Consider the following 12,329-nt stretch of genomic DNA (forward strand, 5'->3'; position numbering starts at 1 on the left):
CAAATTCCTAATGAACCGCCCCCTTAAGTAAACACTTCATCAAATCTCCACACTAACGTAATGAACTTGCAATAACCCTTATCCCTGAGTGGCTTCCGGGCCTTGATAAGTGGTGATCACTGTGTAAAAAAAAAAAAAAAATTTGTCTGTGTTGACTTTGAGAATAATGACAAAAGAATTGTCAAGTGTATATATGATTTTAGCAAGTTTTTGAAAAAAAAGTGCAAGCTAGAAAATTATATGTACATTCAACAATGCAACAACTATAAAAATAATCGAAATCATAATAGATTTGATATCTGAAGCCAAATCTGTACTGTTACCTTTATTAACTTGCACTTTTAAAGTTCAGTTAAGTCTATTATACTATTTCAGATTAATGTACTATCTTTCTTTCACTGCTTAATTCAGTGGGTGGGTGGGTGGGGGGGGAATGTCATTCCCATTTTGTTCACCATGAGAACATCCTTCCCGACATTAGCTCGTTTTGAGGTGGGGGTATAGCATACATCAACAAAAGAGATATATGCAGTATAGGAAACTTTGATGGTATGGCCACATTGAAGTTTGGGGGTTAGTAGATGTTGAGCAGTTGAGGTAGTAGGGTTAGTTCACAGAGAAAGGCCAAGAAAAACATGGAAGAAAATAATAAAAATGGATTTTGGAGAAAGAGGGATAAATAAAGATCTGGTCAGAGATAGATTGGTTTGGAAGTCAATTCCTTAAAGCTGCAGTGCATGCCAATATGTTAAAGACATTAAATGAAATAGAATGAAAAATCCTGAAAATCTTGAAATTTTTCTAATTTCAATGTTTTTTTTTTGTTTTTGTTTTTTGTTCTTGAAAATTTCTGATTGAAATGTTTTTTTGTTTTTGAAAATTTTTGATTGAAACGTTTTTTTTTTTTCTTGTTTTTTTTTTGTAATTCACAGCAATTGTTCCGAAAAGTGATCCCTCATCATTGTTTAGGAGCCGTATGGGCGAGACGTGATAGAAAAAGCGGACGAGAACCACCAACGATTTTGGCTACAATTGAACAGTTTAATCGAGTGTCCTTACGAGTTACAGCTACAATTTTAAAACAGTCAGAACGTAAACCCGCCCGGGTACGAGTTATAACAAAATGGATAGAAATCGCTCAGGTAAGAGAAGTGATTGAAAAGATAAAACTTGGCCATTATTAAATAATTATTTAATTATCAGATATTTTTTTAATTTATTATGGAAGTATTTAATAACCAGTATATTTCTCCAACTCTCCAGAACACTATCCTAGTCTAAAAATATCTAAACCTGCAGACACTAGAAAAATGTTTTAAAATAAGAGGGGGGGGGGGTATATTTTCAAAATTAATATTTTCACTTTTATTTTGACATTTGTTTGGTTAGATTGTTTTTTAACAAAAGTCTACTGATCCCTCGTTGACCTTCTTCAACTTCTTGCCATGCTTTGACATTGAAAAATTCAAAACTGGGTTTCTTCCACATGAAAGAACCTTGCATTAACCATGATGCATTGCATTAATAGTCTTCTTTCATTTGACTCTCATCAATCGCGTTCCCTTTGGCGACTTAGTCGAGAACTAGTACGAACAATTTGCTGTTTTGTGTTTTTATTCAACACAGACGGAATAGAATGAATCATAGTTACGCACAGGTCTAACACGTTTGCAAATATTAGAAAAATGTCCAAACAAGAAGTTGTATAGTTTTGTACAAAATTGTTTCCAAATTCAAATAAGATAAATAGAAGAAAAAATATATTTTTCAGCCGATGAGAAGCTTTAAATAATATCATCACCATAAGCAATTACATGGCATCAGCCAAAATGAACATGTCTACCCAAATTCTCTTCACAAACAAAAAAAAAAAACTTTTTCTTCTAGAATGTTCTTAGAACACTCTGAACCCTCATTAATTACAATTTATTTTTCATTGTTTTAATAAAGTTTTCTAATAAAATTATTTTTGTATGAATAGACTTTAATATTGCCTTTTCTTTTACGTGTTTTATTATGTTATGCAACAATTTCAGATTTAAAAAAAAATACATGCCACATAGGGAGAAGCGATCAAATGTAGCCATGCTAATATGAGTTACCAAATGTATAATCTAAAAGTCTTTGTGCTTAATAATCTCTCTCTCTCTCTCTCTCTCTCTCTCTCTCTGTCTCTCTCTATCTATCTATCTATCTATTAATCTAACTACTTATTTATCTCAACAAATTTCAGGTTAAAAAAGACCTGTTTTGGCCGAAGAAAAGTATCCTAATATTAAATCTGACTTTTATTTCTTTAGATTAGGCATCGTTTTCATGCTTTAGTTTCATGCCTTCAGTTTTTACTTCTGTTGTTTTGTTTGTTCTTTCTTGGAGAATTAGTCATTTGTCTATAATTTCTTTCTTTTTTTTTTTTTCACAGGAACTAAGAGATCTTAAGAATTTCTCCTCTTTGAAAGCAATCATATCTGGTCTTCAAGCGCATCCAGTTTACCGATTACGTAAAACTTGGGCAGCAGTTCCTAAGTAAGTAGATTTTAGATCAAGCTTTCTTTTTTTTTGACTACAAGTGGGATTAAGAGTGAGAAAACATTTGACAAAACATGGGTAAAAAAAGGCACAAATTAGTATTATATATATATATATATATATATATATATATATACTATTGAAATTCTTTCCCCTGTTCCTTGTATCTATTTGTGAATTATTCCACGGATTTCTGCCTTTTGGATTATTTTGGACCATCTTCCAATTACGCAATTCCCTTGGATTTTACTTGTGCAAATGGAAATTTAAGTAACTTTCTTGGATTTGCTTTTTTGGATTTTATCGTCATTGATTACTTTACATTTCAGCAGACTATCCATTCACGTGAAATCACTTTTTTCTTTGCCCTATTCCCTCTGCTTCACTTTTTGTTATCAAGTAAGATCTTTGACTTACTTGTAGTTTCATTAAATACTTTTGCAAGCAAAATCCGATCCCGCATTTTGCTAAATCCTACCCTCTGATGAGAAGGAAAGTATTTCTTCGAAACTCTGCGGATTAAGGACTATCCACTCATTTAGTGTTTCCTTCTCAAATTAAATATATTTTTAACTTTCTTCAAAGTGTTTTTTAACATGTTTTATTAACTGTTTGTTCTTATATATATATGTGTATGTATATATGCATATATATATATGTGTGTGTATATGTATGTGTGTGTATATATATGATGATTGCAAACGTCTTGTCAGACGAGTGCCACTCCCTCAGACACTTAATGTCCATGAGCCCAGAAATGACCTTTTTTTTTTTCTTAGTCCTACGGGTGAATTCACACGCTCACGCAGGCATGATACTGAAGACGGTCATTGAGATCAATTATTACATGTTTCCAGCATTTCAAGCCTCCATGCGTCATAACTTTTCCATCGCCACAGGACCATTTTTATAGACAAATGCCTGAGGGAGTATCTATACACAGGTGATGTTACAGAGTCTTAGCTTTGTACGACAGCTAAGTCTCTCTCTCGGTTCAAAATGTTGAGATCCAGCAACAAGCAAGAGCAAGATAGCCAGCAACAAGTTAAACTGCAGACCAGCTTAATGCGGGTACTGGTCTCCCGCTTTATGCTTTTTTAAATCAGAGATTTGCTTCTCCTAGAAAGGTTGCCTTCACCACGGCTTACGGGAGCCCTCTCCGCCCCAACACACAAACACACATGTGTGTTTGTATGTATATATATATATATATATAATGTGTATGTATGGGAAATGTCTGAAATGTCTGGAAAGCGATGAAGGCTTTGGTGAATACAAATGCGATAAGGATGAATTTTGAATAGTGCCGCTTAGAATGGGCAAGCACATGTTTAAATGTTCCAAGACATGCAAACTGTACGAAAGAGCTCAAATACAAGGGAAATAACAGAAAGGAAGGATGCACTTAGCTGAGGTAATGAAGAAAATGTAGTCGCCAAATTGTGTTTGTGTTTTTTATTTGGTCGTCTTCTACTTCTTCCTCCTCTTCTTCACAAACGAATGGCATGCAAGGATCTGCTTGATTCTGAAACAAAAAAAAAACAAAAAAACAAGCTGTCTCAGCAGTATGGCTGAAGGTTCAACCTAAAACTGATCCTAGAATATGCTGGAGCAACATCTTTTGTAGACTGGTTGGAAACAGTGGATCTGATTTGCAAACTCTTGGAAGTTGACAGGGTCAAGTGTTTCGCAGCAAAGAGAACACGTTGAATTAACAAAGTTGTGTGGACATCATGGTGCTGTCAATTATGTATACTTTTTAAAGATTACAAAAATATCCACAAAACAGAACAGCTATGATTAAGATCTTCCCTACTTGCCCACGAACTCCAAATGACGTTTCTAATATAAAGAGGACATTCTGCCTCATCATTCAAAGTTTGTGGACTTTGAATAGTAAAATAATTCGATTTTTTTATTAAAATTCTACTCAATAATTTTTCGTAATTTTTGGTGTACATTAATATTTTTCTCTGATAAACAAGTAAATCAAAACGTTTTACTGTTATTTTATTTTGAACTGTCATTTCACTTGATATATACAAACACGACTCTCTCTCTCTCACACACACACACATATATATATATGATGGAAATAGTATTCCGACAAAATAGAGAAAATAAAAAGGAACAAACCGTATTATGTGTTCATCAACGTTTCGTCTTTATTTCGAGACTTCCTCTGGATGAATGAGATTAAGAAACAAAAAATACCAGTGTGAAACATTTTCAAATATTTTGTACTGGTATATTTTTTGTTTCTTAATCTCATTCATCCAGAGGAAGTCTCGAAATAAAGACGAAACGTTGATGAACACATAATACGGTTTGTTCCTTTTTATTTTATATATATATATATATATATATATATATAAAATAAAAATTACAATTAAATTTATCAAAATGATCGAAGATGGTACATTTAAAGTATAATATAAATATTAAAGAATTAATATTTATAAAGTTATCTCCACATATTTTAACATGTTTTATTAACTGTTTGCTCCTATATATATATATATATATATATATATATATATTATTAAATAAAATAGACGTCTTTTTTTGTCTATTGGTTCTTTTTTCAATTCTGAATAACATAATTCACTCAATGCTCTGCTTGTTTTCTCGTGATTTAAAAAATTTAAAAACTTCCAAACTGTAAATGTGATATGATTTATAAAATAGTAATGGTAGATAAGGTATATTTTGAATTTTTGAATGAAACTATTTTAAATTCTAAAATCATTTTCTATTGTTATTCCTTAATTTCAGAGAAACCATGGCACTTTTTGAGGAGCTATCTGAGTTATGTTCGGAAGAAAACAATCAAATAGCTTCGAGAGAGTTGCTGATGAAGGTATGAAAATATTTAAATGATTATGTAAATTTTTCTATGTAAATTGTAATGACCTCCACTTAGCCTCTAAACTTCATGATTTGCTGTATAAACATTAGCTATCCTCACTTTAGTTTTGATTATATGCTTAAATTTTCAATTTGCTATCTAATCCCTGTGCTGATAAAGAGATTTTATTTCAATAAAAATTTATATCATCTCAAAAATGATCATACACAGATTGGTTTTGAATGTTGAATTTTGTACAGGGTGGGATAATATAATAGTAATCATTAGTATTGGAAATTTGGTAAATTGGATTACTTTAAGAGGACGGTTCATCAAGAATTTGTTTACGCTTGACTTGAAGACAACCAAATTGTAATGAGATGGAAAAACGGCAAACGGAAAAGAGTTCCACAGGCGTGCAGTTCTAAGCTTTGTGTCGAACCAAACACGCGTTTTGGTACAATTGGTAATCTTTGTCAGTGCAAGGGCTGCCCCAAGACAGAGCAGGCAGTAAACCTCAGGTTTTATATGAGAGTTTTCCTTCTCCTAGACAAATATTGCTCCCAGATAACAACCTAGAAATTTCTACATCACGACGCAGTACATACAGTGCTTAGCCTTCCAATTTGGTACTGGCCAGGCTCATAATTGCTTAACTTTGATGATCTGGCAAGAATCGGTATGCCAATATGATTGTGCCGCGCGTGTGTGTGTATATATATATATAGATATATATATATATAGATATATATCATTTAGTTGGGCTCTAAGAATTCAATGTGAACAACCAATCTGTGTACCATCAAATTTCTATATATATTTTTTAACTGGAATTCATTATTGAGATGAGTATTATTTATTAATTCATTTATTGCAGACTATTATCCTAATCTTTATTAGTTGTTGTTTCATGACGATTTGGCCTTCATCAGGTGGTAACCGCAACAGGATAGAAACTCTGAATCTCCTGACTGCATTCTCAGCAATTACTGCCTTCCATAGTTGTTGTCGTCTCACCATGATTTGGCCAAGTAAGCCTCTGGCCAGCTTTGGTTAGGATTGAAACCGCTATCTTCAGACAATTCTCACCTAGAGCTATAGAGATTCAACATCTCTATCCACTACGCCACAGGCCCCTTCGATCCATCAAATTTCTGTTGGAATAAAGTTTCTTCACAGATTAGACACCATTTTGTTCTCATTTTGTATGTTATTATCACAACATGTAACTTTTAACCATAATTTTGTTGTGATCTGTGGCGCAACGGATAAATGTGCTAAATAATAATCAGTTCCACATTAGTCTTCTGGAGGTTGATGGTTCAATACTCAGTACATATGATGTTAAAAATATATTTACTAATTATTCAAGACTTCCACCTGGTCATGTCTGATGGAAGAACAACCTAGCCCCTCGGATGAAGGCCACTGCTGTGTGTGTGTGTGTGTGTGTGTGTGTGTGTGTGTGTGAGTGAATATATATTACTGGCCTGGTAAGGCCACAGGGGAGACAACCGGAGAAGCAAACTAAAGCTGGCTTACAGGACATTATATATACAAATGTAGGCAAATTTGGGCATATTTTATTAGTTTGAAAATATAGGTTCTTTTTTTACCAATTGTCATAAAATTTTAATCACAGAATAATATTATAATCTTAAAAAAAAAACCCTGCAAATTTTCATATAGTTTTGTTCCATAGAACCAAAGATATAAGCATTTCGAGATTCAATTGGGCTACCAGTACAGATATATCCATATATATATATATATATATATTAATTTATTACCGTTTTATCTGTTTAGTTACAAGTTTCTGCTACCGAATTGTATCAACGATCCAGGTCCAAGTTTGACGAAGTTATTGGATCGTTGATACGATTCGGTGGCGGAAACATGTGTAACTAAACAGATAAAATGGTAATAAAATAAAAAAAATATATATTTGCTCTGCAATAGCATTGAGCACCTTCTTCAAGTTTTACTATTTACCAGTTTTGCTACTAATATATATATATATATATATATATATAATCGCCTTTTGGGGGCAATTTAATAAGTTCCAAATCTCAATGACTATTGATCAGAATTTAACAAACGAAGGCTCATTGGAAAGCTAATGACCTGAATTGTGTAGTGCACTATGTAACATTTGCCCTTAAGGTCGCACATTAAGGGGATCATCCAGAGCCTAATTTTGGGCATTTTTTACAGCCATCAAATGTCTCAATCATAGTCATTTGTTTTCCTAGTTTTGCTTATGAATTATAAAATATCTGATATTTCCCTAATACCTCTGGCCTTGATGGAGGGGAGACTAAAACTTGCTGCTATGGTTTCAAATGATCTGAAATAACAGCAAAGGGAGACTTGATTCATCTGTTATATCTCCCCTGTTTTGGAGATATATGTATCTATAATACATGGCAGCAGCCATAATTAAATGTTTTAGTTATGTTTCTGCAAATTTTAAATATCTCCATTTTTTTATTTTTTTATTACATTTTCACCACAAACAAGGCACATTGCCACTTTGATGTAGGGGCTACTATTAGGGACACAGGCTACAGGGGTACTAGGTGGGAAGTTGGGCAGCAAGATGTCGGTTCACATTACACTTGAACTTCTGCATGTCAGTACAGTTGGGGAAGCAGGAACCTGGTAGAGAGTTCCGAAGTCTAGCGGTTCTGGGAAGAAACTACTGGAGTAGAAGGCTCTCTTACATCTAGGGATCTCTACTGTGCTGTGAAGGGGTGGGATTGTACTGCTTGTCGGATTTGTCGGGGGCATTTACATAGAGGGGGTACAAGTGCTTGTGTTGATGGGACAGAGGCTGAAGCTTGGATGATAGTTCAGGACCTATTAGGTTGGCAACTCTCTTTTGAACCTTGTCTAGGAGTGAGAGACTAGTAGCAGATGCACCGGCCCAAATATGACAACAATACTCCATACATGGGCGAATGGTGGCCTTATAGAGGTACGGGATACTTTCAGGGGTCAGTAGCTTTCTAGCACGGTAGAGAGAACCTACCTTTTTCGCAGGTCCTGGCAATGCTCTCAATGTAATTGTTCCAACTCATGTTTCCTGTGAACATTAAGCCGAGGAGTTTAAAAGATGTGCTTTCAGATAAAGTCTTTGGCCATTGCTATTGGTGGTAGAGAAGGTTTCTTGTAGTTATTGAAGGAAACAAGTTTAGTCTTGGCAGCATTGAAGGTGACCATCAATTTTTGTCCCCATTCCACTACAGATTGGAGGTCATTCTCTAGTGTTTCTGCCATTTCTTTAGATATGTGTTCATTTGTTTTCCTGTCGAATCGTGTCATGCCATCAGCATATATACCCATCTCACAGACAATTTCATTAGGGAGGTCATTTATGAATATTAGGAATAATAGAGGTCCAAGGATAGACCCCTGAGGCACTCCTGCATTTATATCATATTGTTTAGATGTATGGCCATCGAGGACAACCTGGATTTTTCTCTTATCTAAGAAGGATTTAATTATGTTAAGTATTCTTCCAGTGATACCATATGATCTGATTTTCCTGAGAAGACCTTCGTGCCATACCCTGTCAAAAGCCTTAGATATATCTAGAGCTACCGCTCTACTCTCCCCTGCTTTGTCAAGTGAATGGTATATACGCTCGGAGATTACAGTTAGAATGTCTGCTGTGGAACGGGCTTGCCTAAATCCATATTGTTGGTTGGTAAGAAGTTTAGCATCTGTAAGGTGATGGACTAGAGCTTGGTTAATTATGGACTCAAATATTTTGGCAAAAAGTGGGAGAACGCTAATGAGGCGGTAATTTGCTGGGTCAGTTCTTTTGCCAGAATTCTTGAAAACTGGTACCACAGAAGCAGTTTTCCAGCAGGCAGGAAAGCAAGATTCATTAAGGCATTTGTTGTAAAGTTTGGAAAGGATTGGAGCTACTTCAGCAGAGCACTTTTTTAATACCACAGCCAGGATGAGATCAGGTCCACATGCTTTTGCTGTGTCAAGATATTTTATAATGGCATGCACCTGAGAAGGAGTGATTTTCAGATCGTCAAGTGTGGCGTGTGTCTGCAAAGGAAAGTCTGGGAGGGGATGGTTAGCAGGGTCTAGTGTGAAGTTGGAGGCAAACCGACTGGCAAGCATGTTAGCCTTCTCGGTTGCTAAGCAAATAACTTCATGATTGTTGGATAGTGGGGGAATTATTGATTGCACATTATTTACTACACTGTTGTAGATTTTCCAGAAGTCATGGGTTCCTAATTTCTGAGCTTTGGTGCGTTTTTTGGTGATTTCAGTAAATTCTCTCTTAGCTGTTGCTATTTCTTTCTTACAGTTACTTCTGGCTTCTATATACTTCTGTTTGTTTGAACTGGATTTATGTTGGTTAAATCTGTGGTACGCATGCTGCCTTTGCGCGATGGTTGCTGCACATTTGGAAGTAAACCATTGGGGAGAGTGGGGCTTCCTTTTATGAAGATTTTTTTTCTTACAAAATCCTATTCAAATCCAAGGAAACAAAAAGCAACTTTCCAAACATTTTTTGAGGAAAATATTTTTGTCTCTGATGAGTTGTATAGGTTTTCTGCTATTCAGCAAAATGTGTGTAAATTTATAGAAAAAATATGAATAAAATATTATTGGTGCTAATTAAATAAATTTCCTGGTTTTGGAATGTTGACTAATATTTTGCAAACTTCTTCCCACTAATGAGAAGAATTGCTTTCTTCAGAACTCCATGGAATAAGGCCTTTTTTTTTTATTTATTTGTACTCATTGCCAAATAGTTCAAATTCTGTATACTTTCTTTACAGGTTTATAAGTTTTGTTTTTTTTAAATTTGAATAAATTTTCAAAAACAAGATTTTTATATATATATATATATATATATATATATATATACATACAGCCAGACTTTGTGGAAGCATCCTGTAGATTATGTAGCCAGACTTTGTGGTTACCCTGTGTATATATATATATATATATAAAATAAAAATTACAATTAAATTTATCAAAATGATCCAAGATGGTAAAACTAAAGTATATTGTAAATATTGAAGAATTAATATTTATAAAGTTATCTCAGCCAGATGTAAAAGCGCAATAAAACCAAATAGGAGATAGAGCTTATAATACGAGCAAACAGTTAATAAAACATGTTAAAAAACACATTGAAAAAGAGTTAAAAACATTAAATATGTTTTTAACTCTTTTTCAAAGATAATGTAGCCAGACTTTGTGGACACCCTGTATGTATGTGTGTGTATTATAAAAATTATTGACTGACAAGGACATTTTAACTAGCATAAATAGACAAAAGGAAGTGAGGGTGCAGAGAGTGAAACAATCTATTTCATATTCAACAGGGTTTGGGATTTTTATTGTTTCAAATATACACTGCATATATATATATATATATATATATATATATATATAATTTAAAGGAGATTAGAACAATAGTCTAAAGAGCTGAGTGTATTTTAATGTAACAGTGAAATTACTAGTTTAATTAAAATACAGGAAAGAGAAAGTGATCGTTGTAATTTAGATATATAATAAGCTCGATAGTTAAATGTCCTAGAGCTAATTCAATATTAAGTAATGTATTAAATTCAAAAAAACCCTTCAAAATTTGCTGACGAGGAGACCTTGCTTATTAAAAAACTATATGTAATTATTGTACGTAACTTGATGTATACCACAATAAAAAGCATTGTTTTCCGAAACGATCGTACAGATAATTGATTTTGTTGTTGTTCCTTCTTATGAAACGGATTTTTAATTTAATTATAATTTGATTTTTAAATTTTAAATTATCAATCACATTACTTAATATATATATATATATATATATATATATATATATATATATATATAATTTGAGGTTGCTATTTTCCAAAGGTAAGGTAGCCTGTGAAATATAACAAGGTTTTTAAGAAAAAAAAAAAATTAAAATACACTAGCTCATATAGGTTTTAGACTGGTGGCGAACAGCAGACAGATGAAGCAAACACTTGTTGAAGATAACATCTATATACTTTTGGCACCAAAACTTACCTCCTCAACCCCTAACCCTACCTACTTCATTCCCTAGCCTCAACATAAAGATGAATAAATAAATCCACACCCAGTTAACCTTGTTCTCTGCACAGCTGAACTTCACCCCATGACCCTTTTTTACTAAAAACCTTCTTTTGCTGAAAGTTGATTTTTTTTAATATAAGTGTTGTTGCTGGAAGAGGTTTCTAGTTACTAAATACTAGAAGACTGAAACATGTTCATGACTGTGTAGCAACAAATTACTGCTTATAAAAAGAAAAATTGAAAATGTATATATATATATATATATATATATATGTGTGTGTGTGTACATATACTTATACATATCTATATATCTATTATTTCATCTACCTATCTATTCAGAGAAATGTGTGTAAGACATACTTTGTAAAAAAAAATATGAATAAAATATTATTAGTGCTAATTAAATACATCTCCTGGTTTTGGAATATTGACTAACGATGTGTGTGTGTGTGTGATCAAAAATTATTGACTAGTATTTAAAAATTTATAACCTTAAAAAGAAAAGAATTTGTCAAAATGTTTAAATGTCAGTCTTTATTTTTTTTTCTTTCAATTTGACTTCAGTTTTTCGGGGGGGGGGGTCGATTTTTCAAACAATGACATTGCACAGATCAGATGGATTTGGTCGATATTTTAGTTTCAGAAGATTTCATAACTATGAATTGTAGATTTAAATCTGATAAACTGCAATAAAAAACAATGAAGATCAAATAAAAATGATTGAAATATTAACAGTTGTGTATAGGAATGACTTCTTAGGATGAAAATAATTAAGAATTGGATAAAGAAATAATAGGGTTTTACGTTTGAAATAACATTTTTCTTTTATCTCTCATGCTTAAGTTTGAGAAAACATTCTTTTTTATCTGCCATG

General features: G+C 33.1%; 1 protein-coding gene across 7 annotated transcripts in view; it reads left to right on the forward strand.

The window, feature by feature from the left end:
• LOC145291958 (ral guanine nucleotide dissociation stimulator-like 1) overlaps positions 1–12,329 on the forward strand; it is a 270,169-nt gene that overhangs the window by 234,571 nt on the left and 23,269 nt on the right. For all 7 annotated transcript variants that reach the window (XM_080137892.1, XM_080137887.1, XM_080137891.1 and 4 more), the window contains exons 7-9: positions 933–1,142; positions 2,423–2,526; positions 5,305–5,389. In XM_080137892.1, coding sequence (XP_079994018.1) covers positions 933–1,142; positions 2,423–2,526; positions 5,305–5,389 — 399 coding nt within the window. The remainder of the gene's footprint in view (positions 1–932; positions 1,143–2,422; positions 2,527–5,304; positions 5,390–12,329) is intronic.

The sequence above is a fragment of the Euprymna scolopes genome, chromosome 13 (genome assembly GCF_053919585.1).
Source record: "Euprymna scolopes isolate OS-2025 chromosome 13, ASM5391958v1, whole genome shotgun sequence".
Taxonomy (NCBI): Eukaryota; Metazoa; Mollusca; class Cephalopoda; order Sepiida; family Sepiolidae; genus Euprymna; species Euprymna scolopes.